General features: G+C 38.1%; 1 protein-coding gene across 6 annotated transcripts in view; it reads right to left on the bottom strand.

Moving 5' to 3' along the window:
* Positions 1–328: 328 nt before the first annotated feature.
* SHISAL1 (shisa like 1) overlaps positions 329–11,360 on the bottom strand; it is a 56,890-nt gene continuing 45,858 nt past the window's right edge. For 4 of the 6 annotated variants that reach the window (XM_086885161.1, XM_086885159.1, XM_086885158.1 and 1 more), the window contains 2 exons: positions 8,889–9,206; positions 329–784 (listed from right to left, as the gene is read on the bottom strand). In XM_086885161.1, coding sequence (XP_086741287.1) covers positions 526–784; positions 8,889–9,206 — 577 coding nt within the window. In that variant the 3' untranslated portion in view covers positions 329–525. Of the gene's footprint in view, positions 785–5,081; positions 5,652–8,888; positions 9,207–11,360 lie in introns of those variants that run through there. The other 2 variants (XM_086885163.1, XM_086885162.1) reach the window with 1 other exon arrangement.

Raw genomic sequence — 11,360 nt, 5'->3', positions numbered from 1 at the left:
TTTTACTATTTTTTTAAACATTCCAGACCATGTTTGCACTTATTTGACTAGAATAAAGGGAAAAAAATTAACTGAGGCAGCTGTTGCCCTCACAGGTGGAATTTATTAGTGTAATGAACACTGGAAGATTTAGGGCTCAGAATGGGATGATGGGGATTATTCCTCACCATCCTAATGCTTAACAAGGTGGGTTTTTTCCTATTATCTCACTTTTCTCTAACTCCTTCAAAACCTGCCCCCCACATCCAAGTATGATTGCTGGACTGCTTCAGGTATTTCTACTTTTGCTTTATGTATTGCCAAGGAAAAGACAGGAAGAGTCAACCTCTGAGGCTGAACCAATCTTCTTGTTTTTATTTATTTTTTTAATAGCATCCCAATTAGGGTAATATTGTTAACACACCCACAAAAACACATCCCAATTTTGTCTTCTTTTTGTTGTTCATGCAATCACTGGGATTCTTTTTAATTGGGATGCCTACTTTTGTTATGCTCTGAGAGGTTTCAGTGAATATGAAAAAAATATTATGGAGTAACCTCGCAGTTCATCATGTAATTTTCCTTAAAATGTCTTAAAATGCAAATCAGGCAGGTGTTCTTCTGGCTGCTGTTGACTTCAGCAGCATGAGAGACATTTGGGAGGTTTTTGGTGAGTGAAAGGCTGATCTCTGGCTGCCCTCCAGTCACAATTTCTTCAGAACGTTTTTGGCGAAGCTGTGCTGGCGATGAGCAGGTAGCAGGTGCTGGGTTCTGCAGCTCCCTGTGACTCACCACTTTCCAAAGACTGTGAATGCAACAGAAAATTACTCTGCCTCCCTCCTCTGCATGACTGACTAAAATCTGTATCACTAATCAACAAAGAATATAGTTAATGACTGTTTAATTAATTTACTGTAATTCCTGATGAAGCTCACTGCAGTTCCATGTGATAGCTGTGATTTCCAGCAGACAGAGGCAGCCCATGTGCCATGTGCTCAGCAGAACTCAGCTCAAGGATATGCTCAGCTTGATACATCAGCTTGTTAATACACACAATTTCCCTAACTAGGATGACTCCTTTGTGCATAAACTCCTCCATGGTGTACCAGAGCACCACTTCTTCAGGAGGGAAAATTGTGGGTGGAGCTTGTTCCCTTCCAGATTGGAGCCCCACAGTTATTTTTCTGCTGTGAACCACTGTGTAAACACCTTTCCATTGCTGCCTTTAACATATACTGTGAACAGTTCTGTGTCCCCAGTCATTCCACCTCTGAGATTCTGTGGAGCCTATGTAAAGGCTCCCAATACCATAGAAACACTTCCTATTGCGAAGTGAGGTAGCTTAATTCCACATAACTACTTTTTATATGTCTTTTTTACCTTCCTGTATATTATGATGGGTGCCATCATAATTCCAGCCAATAGTTCCAACCAATTACTCCTCTCCTGCTGCTCTGTGCAGGCTACAACGTGTTGTGCTGATTAAACTCATTTCCAAGTTGTTTGAAGCAACGTGCCTCACTTGTTCTGTTTTGGGACCATGTTGTCACCTGATGTTTCACTAACATTAGCAGCGTTTCTAACTGTGTTCCAGTGACATGTCATATTCCTGCCATTTCATGTCTTAAGATGGTTTTATCTCCTCAGCATTGCTAATTTCCAAGAAACTTTCTATGTGGATTTCAAACGGTCCTCACAGGTATGGCTTTTTTCTGCAGTGAATTGCAGAGTCTGTGCATATTTATTTGTGACAGTGTTGGTCATGCAACTTCCCCAAAACCTTTTAAGTTCCTGAAAATTGTTTGCTGATTGACATCAGCATGCTCTCATGTCTCAGTGAAGAGTAAAATGACTCAGATTTCAATGCTTCATGATCTGTTTTGCTTTTGAGACTTTTAACAGCCAAGCTGTATCTGGTATCTTGCTAATAATGAAAAACTGTGTGTAATTTTTTGGCTATTCTTGAGTTGTTCAGTGAAAAATCATTATAAAACCAAGGCTGTACACACACGTTTTAGCACTTCTCTGATGAAATGACTACTGTGGTTGTTTTCATCATGATCTCATCAGGGGACAGGGACAATAAAAGTAATGATGTGGTAGATTCCTGACCTCAGCTTTCACTGAAAATAATTGTCTGACATTGACAATGATATCAATGATAACATTGTCTGACATTGTTATCATTAACAGTCCTGCCTTCAGCATTATCACATATGTTTCTGATGATTTAATTAATGTCTGGTATCCCATAATATGCATCATTTCACACAGAAATTTTAGCTTATTTAAAAAATCTTCTGCTACCCCATCAAAGGATTATTTATGACACATGGCTTTTTGTTTAATAATAACTGAGAATAAGAAATAGGTCAGCATAGGATCTTCAGCTCTGTTACCTGCTTGTTGCTTCTTGAGTTTAGGGAATTACTTGTTTTTCAACATCCAAAATGTATGTTGGGAGTTCATTTTCCAAGGTGAAAGCAATGGCATCTTAATTCAAAGATTCTTATTTTGATTTTTCTTCTTCCTTCTCACTTCTGTTAAAAACACCAAGTCTACATAGATAGCTGTTCCACAGGTATTTTAAGTAGTTCTCTGGGGCATAAACTACTGAAGATGGACAATATCTGGTCTATATTTTTTTTTTATTTTTGAAAAGTGCTTTATTTCAGTTCCGAACTATGAATTACACTAAATCTCCTACTTAGAAATCTTGCCACCACTTTGCATAAAGTAAGGATTATCTGTTTAGATCATTAACTCCAGCTCCTCAACTTTTATTCTTATCCTCCTCCCTTTTATTCTTTCTACCCCTGGAAATATCTTTGGCTAATGCTAAAGTTTCTCTGTCGTACTTCAGAACTCAAGTGAGGACATTCTTTTATTTTTCTGTGCATATTTAAAATGTGTAAAACATTACTCAATTACTATTGAGCATCTGGCACCTAAGAGGATGCCGGGGTAGGACTTCTGTAGCTACCAAAATATTTATAGAGTCTTTTAAAGTTTCTGTTGTGACAGAGGAGATGAAAGTGGTTGATACAGTTTGGGATGTCAAACTCCTTCCTTGTGAGGCTACAGTGTTGTAACATTAGCAGTGAAATTGTGGACTTAATTGTAGTGTTCTGATTTCACATAAATTTTATGCTGCTATCTGCTACTTCAGTAGTGTCATTCCATATCTGCATCATGGAGATGAGGTAATGATCTCACTGCAAACAATTTTGTTCTGAATAGATGAGAATATTTAAATATGGAAGATGTTCAGATCTGGTTTCCAGTAATTTTACTAGATTTCATTTCTCAGCATAAAGACTTCATTCAGCAATAGTACTCAGCCTTATAATCACTCGCTTTTGGCCTAATTACTATTTTCTCACAATTCATATTAAATTGCTTCAACTGTATAGTCTCTTTAAAAGGAAGATTTTCTTAAAGCTAAAGAATGCAACAGTCCCAACTCAATGAAAAGGCTGAGAAACAGCTGAAATAGGGAATATCAATCAGCCCACAGGCCATGAATCTGAAGTTAAGAATGAAGAGAAATCAATACAGGATGTATAATTTGCAGGGCCAAAGGAAAAGGAGAATATAGCATGAAATGAAAAATGTGTACTACATATGTATCAACAAAAGATGTAGTTTGTGCATATATACACAAAGATTTAGATTGAACTGGACAAAAACTTGCATATTGGCTTAACTTCACATGCTAATAGTCAATTTCTAAACACAAAGAAGAACGGAAGTGGGCACTCAGTAACTTGAATTACTTAAATGAAAATGACAGAACCAAAATCTCACAATTTTTTGAATGTTGTATTGAGGCCAGCAAACAAGACTTGGAGCACTGCAGATTTTGAGGTGCTTTGTTCCAAGCCTGATGTGTGTTTGTGGTGGTTTCCTGCCCTGATGTGCTGGTTTGGGCTGGGGTAGAGCTAATTTCAATTTTTACAGTTATGTAGTTCCCAGCAAGCAAGGTAAGAATATTTAGAGGAATATACCTTCAGCAGTATCTGTTATTCTAACCCAATATATTCCAAAGGCATTGGAGGCCCACAGATAATGGTAGATGTAGCCTCACACACCTAGTCTTTGTAACCAAACAGATTTTTCAGGTGATGTCAAGTCCCAGACAGCTCTTCCAAGAAAGTACAGTGTAAGTATTCAATTTTATTTCTTTTCATCTTTTTTAAAAATCCAAACTACCAGTGCTCTGACTTGCCATATTTAGTCTAACATAAAAGTCTAGGTCAGGGTTCTAAATAAAAACTATGCTTGGCCCTATGATGCAAAATTCTACATCTTTAAAACAGCATCCTTAAAACATCCTATTCCTGTTCAGTGAAATAATTCTGCAAATATAAAGTTGAGATATTATTTACTTAAAATGGAAGGAGGCAGGTTTTCTTCCCCTTGCTTACTGCAAATAACTTGTATCAAGAGCAGCCTCTGCATGAATTCCCCTGTCACCACAATAGCTCACGATTTTGGTGGACTATGTGCACAGTGACCCACTGCAGCACCAATATCCCATGACACAGGCAAGATTGTAGCTCTTACAAGTCACTGAAGGAAGCACTTCAGTAATAGTCGATATTTTGTTTCAATATTTGGTATCAAAGCAAATTCTTTTTCATGGTCTTTTTAGCCACTAGCAAAATATTTGGGTGGTTTTTGTACAGTTGCTGTGGACATGCTCAGTTACCTGCTGGCTCCTAAACTCTGCCAGTATCTTTATAGGTTTTATTCTCTCTGCTGCTTTGGTAGTCATCTAAAGAGGTGTCAAGTAGCAGGTGAATAGCAGCAGGCTAGAAACTATTCTATTTGTTGTCCGAAAGACAAAGTGCCCCAGAGGAATTCACAGCACAAGCTGATTCCAGCCTTTAATAAGGGAAAGTAAAATAGATTTGCCTTTGCCTAATCCACTCCAGCTGTGTCAAGGAAATAACACGGGCTAACCCTGCTGGGCTGCTACCTTTCCTGATTCTAGACAAGCAGCAGGTTTCTGAAACTGAGAGTCACAGAGCACGTGTGTGATCACAGACAGTGCCTCAGCCTACTGTTGTGCAGAAAGGCAAGGAACACAGAAGCAAATCTTGGACTTCAAGTCAGTATTTATTCCCTGTGATTTGCATCCTTGATGGAGGTGAGGAGTTTAACATCAGCAGAGCAAGGCTCAGGGATTAGGTCTCCCTCCCACATCCAGAACACAACACAGCCATGGAGGACCTGGAGGAACTCTGCCAGGCTACCCTGGCTCCTCTTTAGTCTGACCATTTTAATTACTGTTAATTAACAATATTCCCACAGTTGTGAGAACAAGTTGTTTCAGCAGTCAGGATTTTGACTCCCCAACTGGCAATATTTCATTTTATCACTTCCCTGGCTTATACTTTGGTGAGAAGTTGAAATAATTTGCCTGCTGCTTGCTGTGGTTCCATCTCCTGCTGTAAAAGCTTGCTCAGGTAACCAGACTGCAGGTTCTCCCTCAGGCCAGGGAGTGTGCAAGGGCCCAGCTCATGACCTGCAGGAAGCACCCCAAGAGAAACCACCGCTGTGTGAGCTCAGTCACTGGCAGGCTGTGATGGTGCTGGGCTTGCAGAAGGTGCATCCACCGTGACCTTCAGCCCACACAGGCCTTGGACAGCCCTCAGATGCTTTTCATACTAAAGAAGAAATCAGCATTAGTTGGGCTGCAAAATCCACACACTACAGGATGAAGCAACATTAGTCCAAATGGGGTTGGATGCTCCTGAGATTAATGATTTTCTTTCCTATCCTGGCATGACACTGCAAGAGTAGCCAGCAGCTTGCCTAATGGATTCCAGACCTCTTCATTTATAATAATATTATGGCTATACATGGTTCTCTTTGTCTCAAGTAAACAACAAAGTGACCCACTGTGACAAAATGTTTAAACATCATAGGGATGGTTCTACCCACTCTATACTATTGCCTGCTTGATTTTTCCTTCTGACATACACAATTCACTGCCAATTCATAGCACTTAAACCAGGCAAGGAAAGAAATGTTGAAATAAAATCCAGTTACGTAATTTTTCTAATCCAGGAAAATCTAAAAACTGTTTTACAAACTACAGGTTAATCCTGACATCCTTCTTGGGGCAGTTTGCCAGTTCTCTGCAGTACTCAAGGAATTTGCAAGAATCACTTTCCTATTTTCATCATGTAGTATCTTCTAGAATGGGCATATTTTTAGCTGTGCTCAGATGAATGTAGTACAGGAAGTTAACTTCAACAACATCACACAAATTTGAAAACTGGTTTGGAAAATATTTTTTACGGTATTTAAGTTTTTTATGCCTAGGGGTATATTCATACCTGTCAGGATTAGAAGATCTATTCTGCATTTTCAGAATGCTCATCTGTACACAGGAACCATTCTTATGGTATGATATCATGTATATATATATGTATACACACACACACATATACATAGCGTGTTTGTGAGGTGCTAAAGAAAAATGTTTATTTTCCCTACAGATAGAAAAGCTGGGATAAATTTGGGACACATTAAAATGGCAACATAAACATAAAAGCTGATTTTTTTAGACTGGAAACCTGGTGTATTACCAAAGCAGGTGTCATAATCTAGAATAATGGAAATTCAGGTAGAAAATTTAAAACCGGTCTTTTAGTAGACTCAGTAGTTTTGAAAATGGGGGTGGAAATTATAAATTCCATAAGTGTTCACTTCTTCACTAGTAGTATGGTTACATTTTGAGAAGACAGTACTGAGGTCATTCATCAAATATAGACTGAAACTAAGCTTAATTTCTGTAGGGCAAAATTATCATATTTTCATCTATATAACCTGCAGATTATCTAACAGAGAAATAAATAGCCAGGCAACCCACTCTCCACTGTTTTAGCAATTGCTATAGTACACAAATCTGTCATTTTCTGAGGGAGCTGTTTACTCAAAATCCTCTTTTGCATGCTAACATCTTGCCTGTAATCACCAGTGCCTATTGCCATTTTTTCTGTATCCAACACAGACTGAAGCATCTGTGCTCTTGGTCCATGGGCTCAGAGTTCAAAAAGTTGCAGGTTACAAGAATGAAAATACGGAAGCTCATGTAGTGTTTTACATACTGAAATACAGGGGATAAATAGGGGTTTGATAGGGAAGCCTCTATTTCTTCCACTGAACAAGGGAAGGACCAGAGGGGAAAAAAGGGAACAATTTCATGGGAGCTGAGGGGAGCACAAACAGCTCACTGGGGAAGAAGTGAGGGTTACTGGAGTGATGTATCAATGCTCATCTCCAGCCAACACAGGACAAGGAGCATATGTGATGTGCTCACCTGATCCTAACATACATTGCCCTCTTAATGCTTTGGGAAATGCAAAGAAACAGAACAACATGAGTCAGTTGTGAGAGGTGGCCAGGAATCAAGCCTTCAAGAAAATTGAATGGTTTCAATTTATAATGTTAGAGCAGACTAAAGCAGTATATAAATTTAGAGATGCAGTCATTTTTGTACATGTACATATGCATATTAAGCCAGGATACCATAACTGTACTGCAAATATAGCTCTTAACATACATGGTGATTTTAACTGGAGACTTGGAAATCAATGTGCAAAAAAGCTGGAAGAATTAGGGGAAAGAAAAAGGAAAGAGGAAGTGAAAAGAAGTATGTTCACAACAAAGCACAAGAAATTCTCTCTCAAGTAGCATCCTCAGATTCTTCTGCTCGAGCAAGCCTTGCTGGAATGGTGCTTAAGTCTGACCCACACTGGATACATCCAACATTGGCTCCAGTGCCAAGCAACCTCCTGTATCACTGAATTGACCATCACTTATTTCCCACTGCAAGAAACCTTCACCTCTATTTGCTCTAGATTTATACTTAAGATTAAGGAGCAAATGATGAAATTCAAGGACCATCGCTGTTATCATCCAATCTGCAACAATACCTGAAGGTTTCAGACTGACATCAGTGCTGAGGCTTCATGTGATCCACAGCCCAGGAGCTGCTGTCATCTTTTTCACCCTGCACATTCTTAGATCACTTTATTTTGAAAAAACTCAACACTCAGCCTTCTGGAACTCCTCTAAAATACACTGCTGACTCAGTAGTCTCTCTGCATCCCTCCAAATCCTAATGCTTTCTTGCCAAGAAAAAAAGGCCCTGTCTTTCTTGACACCTTTTTCAGAAAAGTGTTTTACTGCGCTCTCCCCCTTTGCTTTTATTTTCTTTGCAAAACCAGTCCAATATGACAAGATTTGACATAATTTTGTCCCATGTGTTTAATTTTTTTCTATTTATACTGCAAGTTGCTCCAATAGATCTGTCTCCCTTTTAGTCTGAAGGTTTTTTTTTGAGGTTTTGTATTGGTTTCATAGCATTTAACCTTATGGTAGCCTACTTGTGTCACTCTGTCAAATGAGATCAAGCAAAGCTTTTTTGGCTGTGCATATAAAAAACTAACCTAGTTTTTATGTTGTTTCTGTGTCTCATGCCACAAATAGAGAGAGGATTTTTGACATCTCATGTTGAAGCTATTCATACAGTCTTTCAAAACCAGAGCAATAGGAACACATAGCAATTAGTCTTTGAGACCAGATTAAAACTACTTTTACAATGGTTGGTGCATATTTGTAGTTTATTTGCACGACACAGTAGTAAAACTGTTCAGCACTGAAAGATGGCAGCACCTGTTTCTCCAAGAAGAAAATTAAAAGATGACTTAATATATTCCAGAGTAAGGCATTATTCCTAAGCAGTAATTTGATAAGAAAGGTCATGATATAAATAATTATGTGCTAGAAATGGTCCTGTTCAGCCTGAATTCATGGGCACTTCCAAATATAGGTGATCGTTCACACTCCAAAACAACAAAATAACTTATCTCAGTATGGCTTAGCTTACTTACCAGGCAGATGTACTCTGAAAAGACACCAGGGGTGGGCTTAAAGCATCTCCTTTTAGAGTGTGTACTGTCTGTGATGTTCGAGGCTGGGGCTGAATTTGAGGCTGTGTCTCTGGCTGAGGCTGTGTCTGTCTTGGGTCCTGAGCAGGGTTAATCCATCGGCTCTGTCCCTGTGTCATCCACTTTCCCTGGATTCCCCAGCGGGCCAGGTAGAATTTGCAAATATCATAGTTCATTGAAGAGTAATATAAAAGGTCCAGTATCAGTAAGATCACCACAAAAAAGCCATAGATCCACACTCCTAACAGTGCACTGTAGTTGCTGTAAAAGGAAGAAAAGGGATGACAAAGGAAGGTATCAGTAGTAGTCACTGTGTACTTCATCAAGGTTGTTTGTTTCATTAATTTTATGTAGATGGCTAAAACAAAATATTGTTCCAAAGCACGTCTCTTTAAAAATGAGCTATTTCTGTCAATATGAATACTGCTATAGGCATGATTTTATAAACTAAGGCTACCACTCTTACTAAAACTTTTGTCCTTATCTCTGTATAGGCTTTCCAGAGCAGCTGCTACTGACCTCTTAATATGGCTGGCAATAAATTTTAGGAAGGAAGAACATTGGCAAAATCATGTTAGACAATGCACTTCACAGGTAATGTGTATATAAAGATAGATAAAGGATCCAGAACTTATATGCTGCAAAGAGCTGTAAAGCTGTGACAGATAACTAAAGATAATAAAAGAAAGGGGAAAAAAACAGGAGGAAAAAGTATGAGGGGTCAAAAATTTGGAGATCAAAAAGGGGAAGAAGTGCCAATGCCCTGCTGGAGATGAAGTATTATTAAAAGAAAAATGACTGTCAGGTGTAAATGCAGTTTGGATTGGAAACTGTGTGAGTGGGGAGGATGAGATCAGAACTGAGATGGAAAGAAATATATAAAAATGTGACTGCTAGATAGAAAGAAAAAAAAAAGGCTGATCTAGACCCACGGGCTAGTGTGGCAGTAGATGTGTTGGAGACTGTCAAACCAAGAGGAAGCTGAGGGATGTTAGTAAAAAATATCATTAGGAAGGCAGTCTCAGAAAAAAATTATATCCAAGTCATAAGTGGGCAACCCTCATCTGCATGGAGCTAAACTCAAAACTGAACACACACTCAACCACTCTCTCCTTTCACAGCCAGTCAGAGAAAATTGGAAGAAATCATATTTTATCAGAACATTGATCAAAATGGAAGCGCTGCAAGAAGAAAAAAAAGGATGAGAAGACATTATACATGCAAGCCAGAAGGATATTTTGATATTTTAAAAACATGTCTCCCAGCCTTCCTGGATCAAAAGATTTCAAGTCTCTGCTTTGAACTTTCATTTCTATTTAAACTATTGTATGAGTCTTTCATTTTATACTTTTAAAAAATCAGGATTTGCAACAAAAAATCAGAATTTTACTTTCTGTGTCACTGTCTGTCAGTACTTCAAGAGACTGATTTGTCCCTTCAGGGAATGATTTTTCCATTACACAGCTATAATGCCTTTAGATTAAATAAGGTTCCATTTCAAATAACTAAGTAACAAGAGGAAGGTCCAAGCTGTTAATGGCTCACTTCTGGTATAACTTCAGGACTATACAACCTTAGAATTAAAATTTTAAAAAAAGAAAGAAATCAGAAAATTTCCAGGAGGATTGAAAGTAGGCAAAATTTAATGTTCTTAAAACCCTTAATTGCACAGTTTTTGCCTCTGCTAAAGACTTACATATGCAAGCCTAGCTTCACACAACAGAGGGTAGACCTTAGTAATGCACTAAAATCAGCAGTTCAGGCCCTTGAAGGTAGAACAAGATCTGGTTAATCCAGGCTTCTCAGCAGCGCTGTTCTTGTACTTATAAAACTACTCTTACAGTAGTTTTAGCTCTACTGGGGGTAAATTCTTCTGTTTTCCATTAATATAAATAAAAGGCAAGCAAAGGCTGGAGAAGTCAGCAAGAGATGCACTTGGACAAATCTCATTATTGCTCATCATTAATACAAACAGGATCCATTTTGTATACAGGTGAGCTGTATTTGACCCACACTAAGAAAACATATTTGTTTTGGCAACAATGTGAAAGGCAAAAACATTCCTTATAGTTAACTCAAAGAATTTATTTGTATTTTAGGTATTTAATTTCATCTACCAAAATTTTGATTAGTGAAAATTAGAGCTATTTTGAGTGTTTCAATTTAAAGCAGCACTTTATCAATCATGCCAATATGTAAATTATTCATCTGCTCCTCCTAAAAAACATTTATTTCTCACAAGTACAATAAATGAAAGGCTGCTTTATATCAATTAACAGACAATGGGACAACAGCATTATCAAAAGGGCCTTGTGAAAAATCACAAGCAAAAACAGTAAGTAGTATGTTTAGTACACAGAAGGATATTCCACTCTATTTCTCCAACTATTAAGGTGGTAGAAAACATTAATTTTT

The sequence above is a fragment of the Cyanistes caeruleus genome, chromosome 4, assembly GCF_971803275.1.
Source record: "Cyanistes caeruleus chromosome 4, bCyaCae1.hap1.1, whole genome shotgun sequence".
In the NCBI taxonomy this organism is placed as follows: Eukaryota; Metazoa; Chordata; class Aves; order Passeriformes; family Paridae; genus Cyanistes; species Cyanistes caeruleus.
This window is presented reverse-complemented; position numbering and strand designations above follow the sequence as displayed.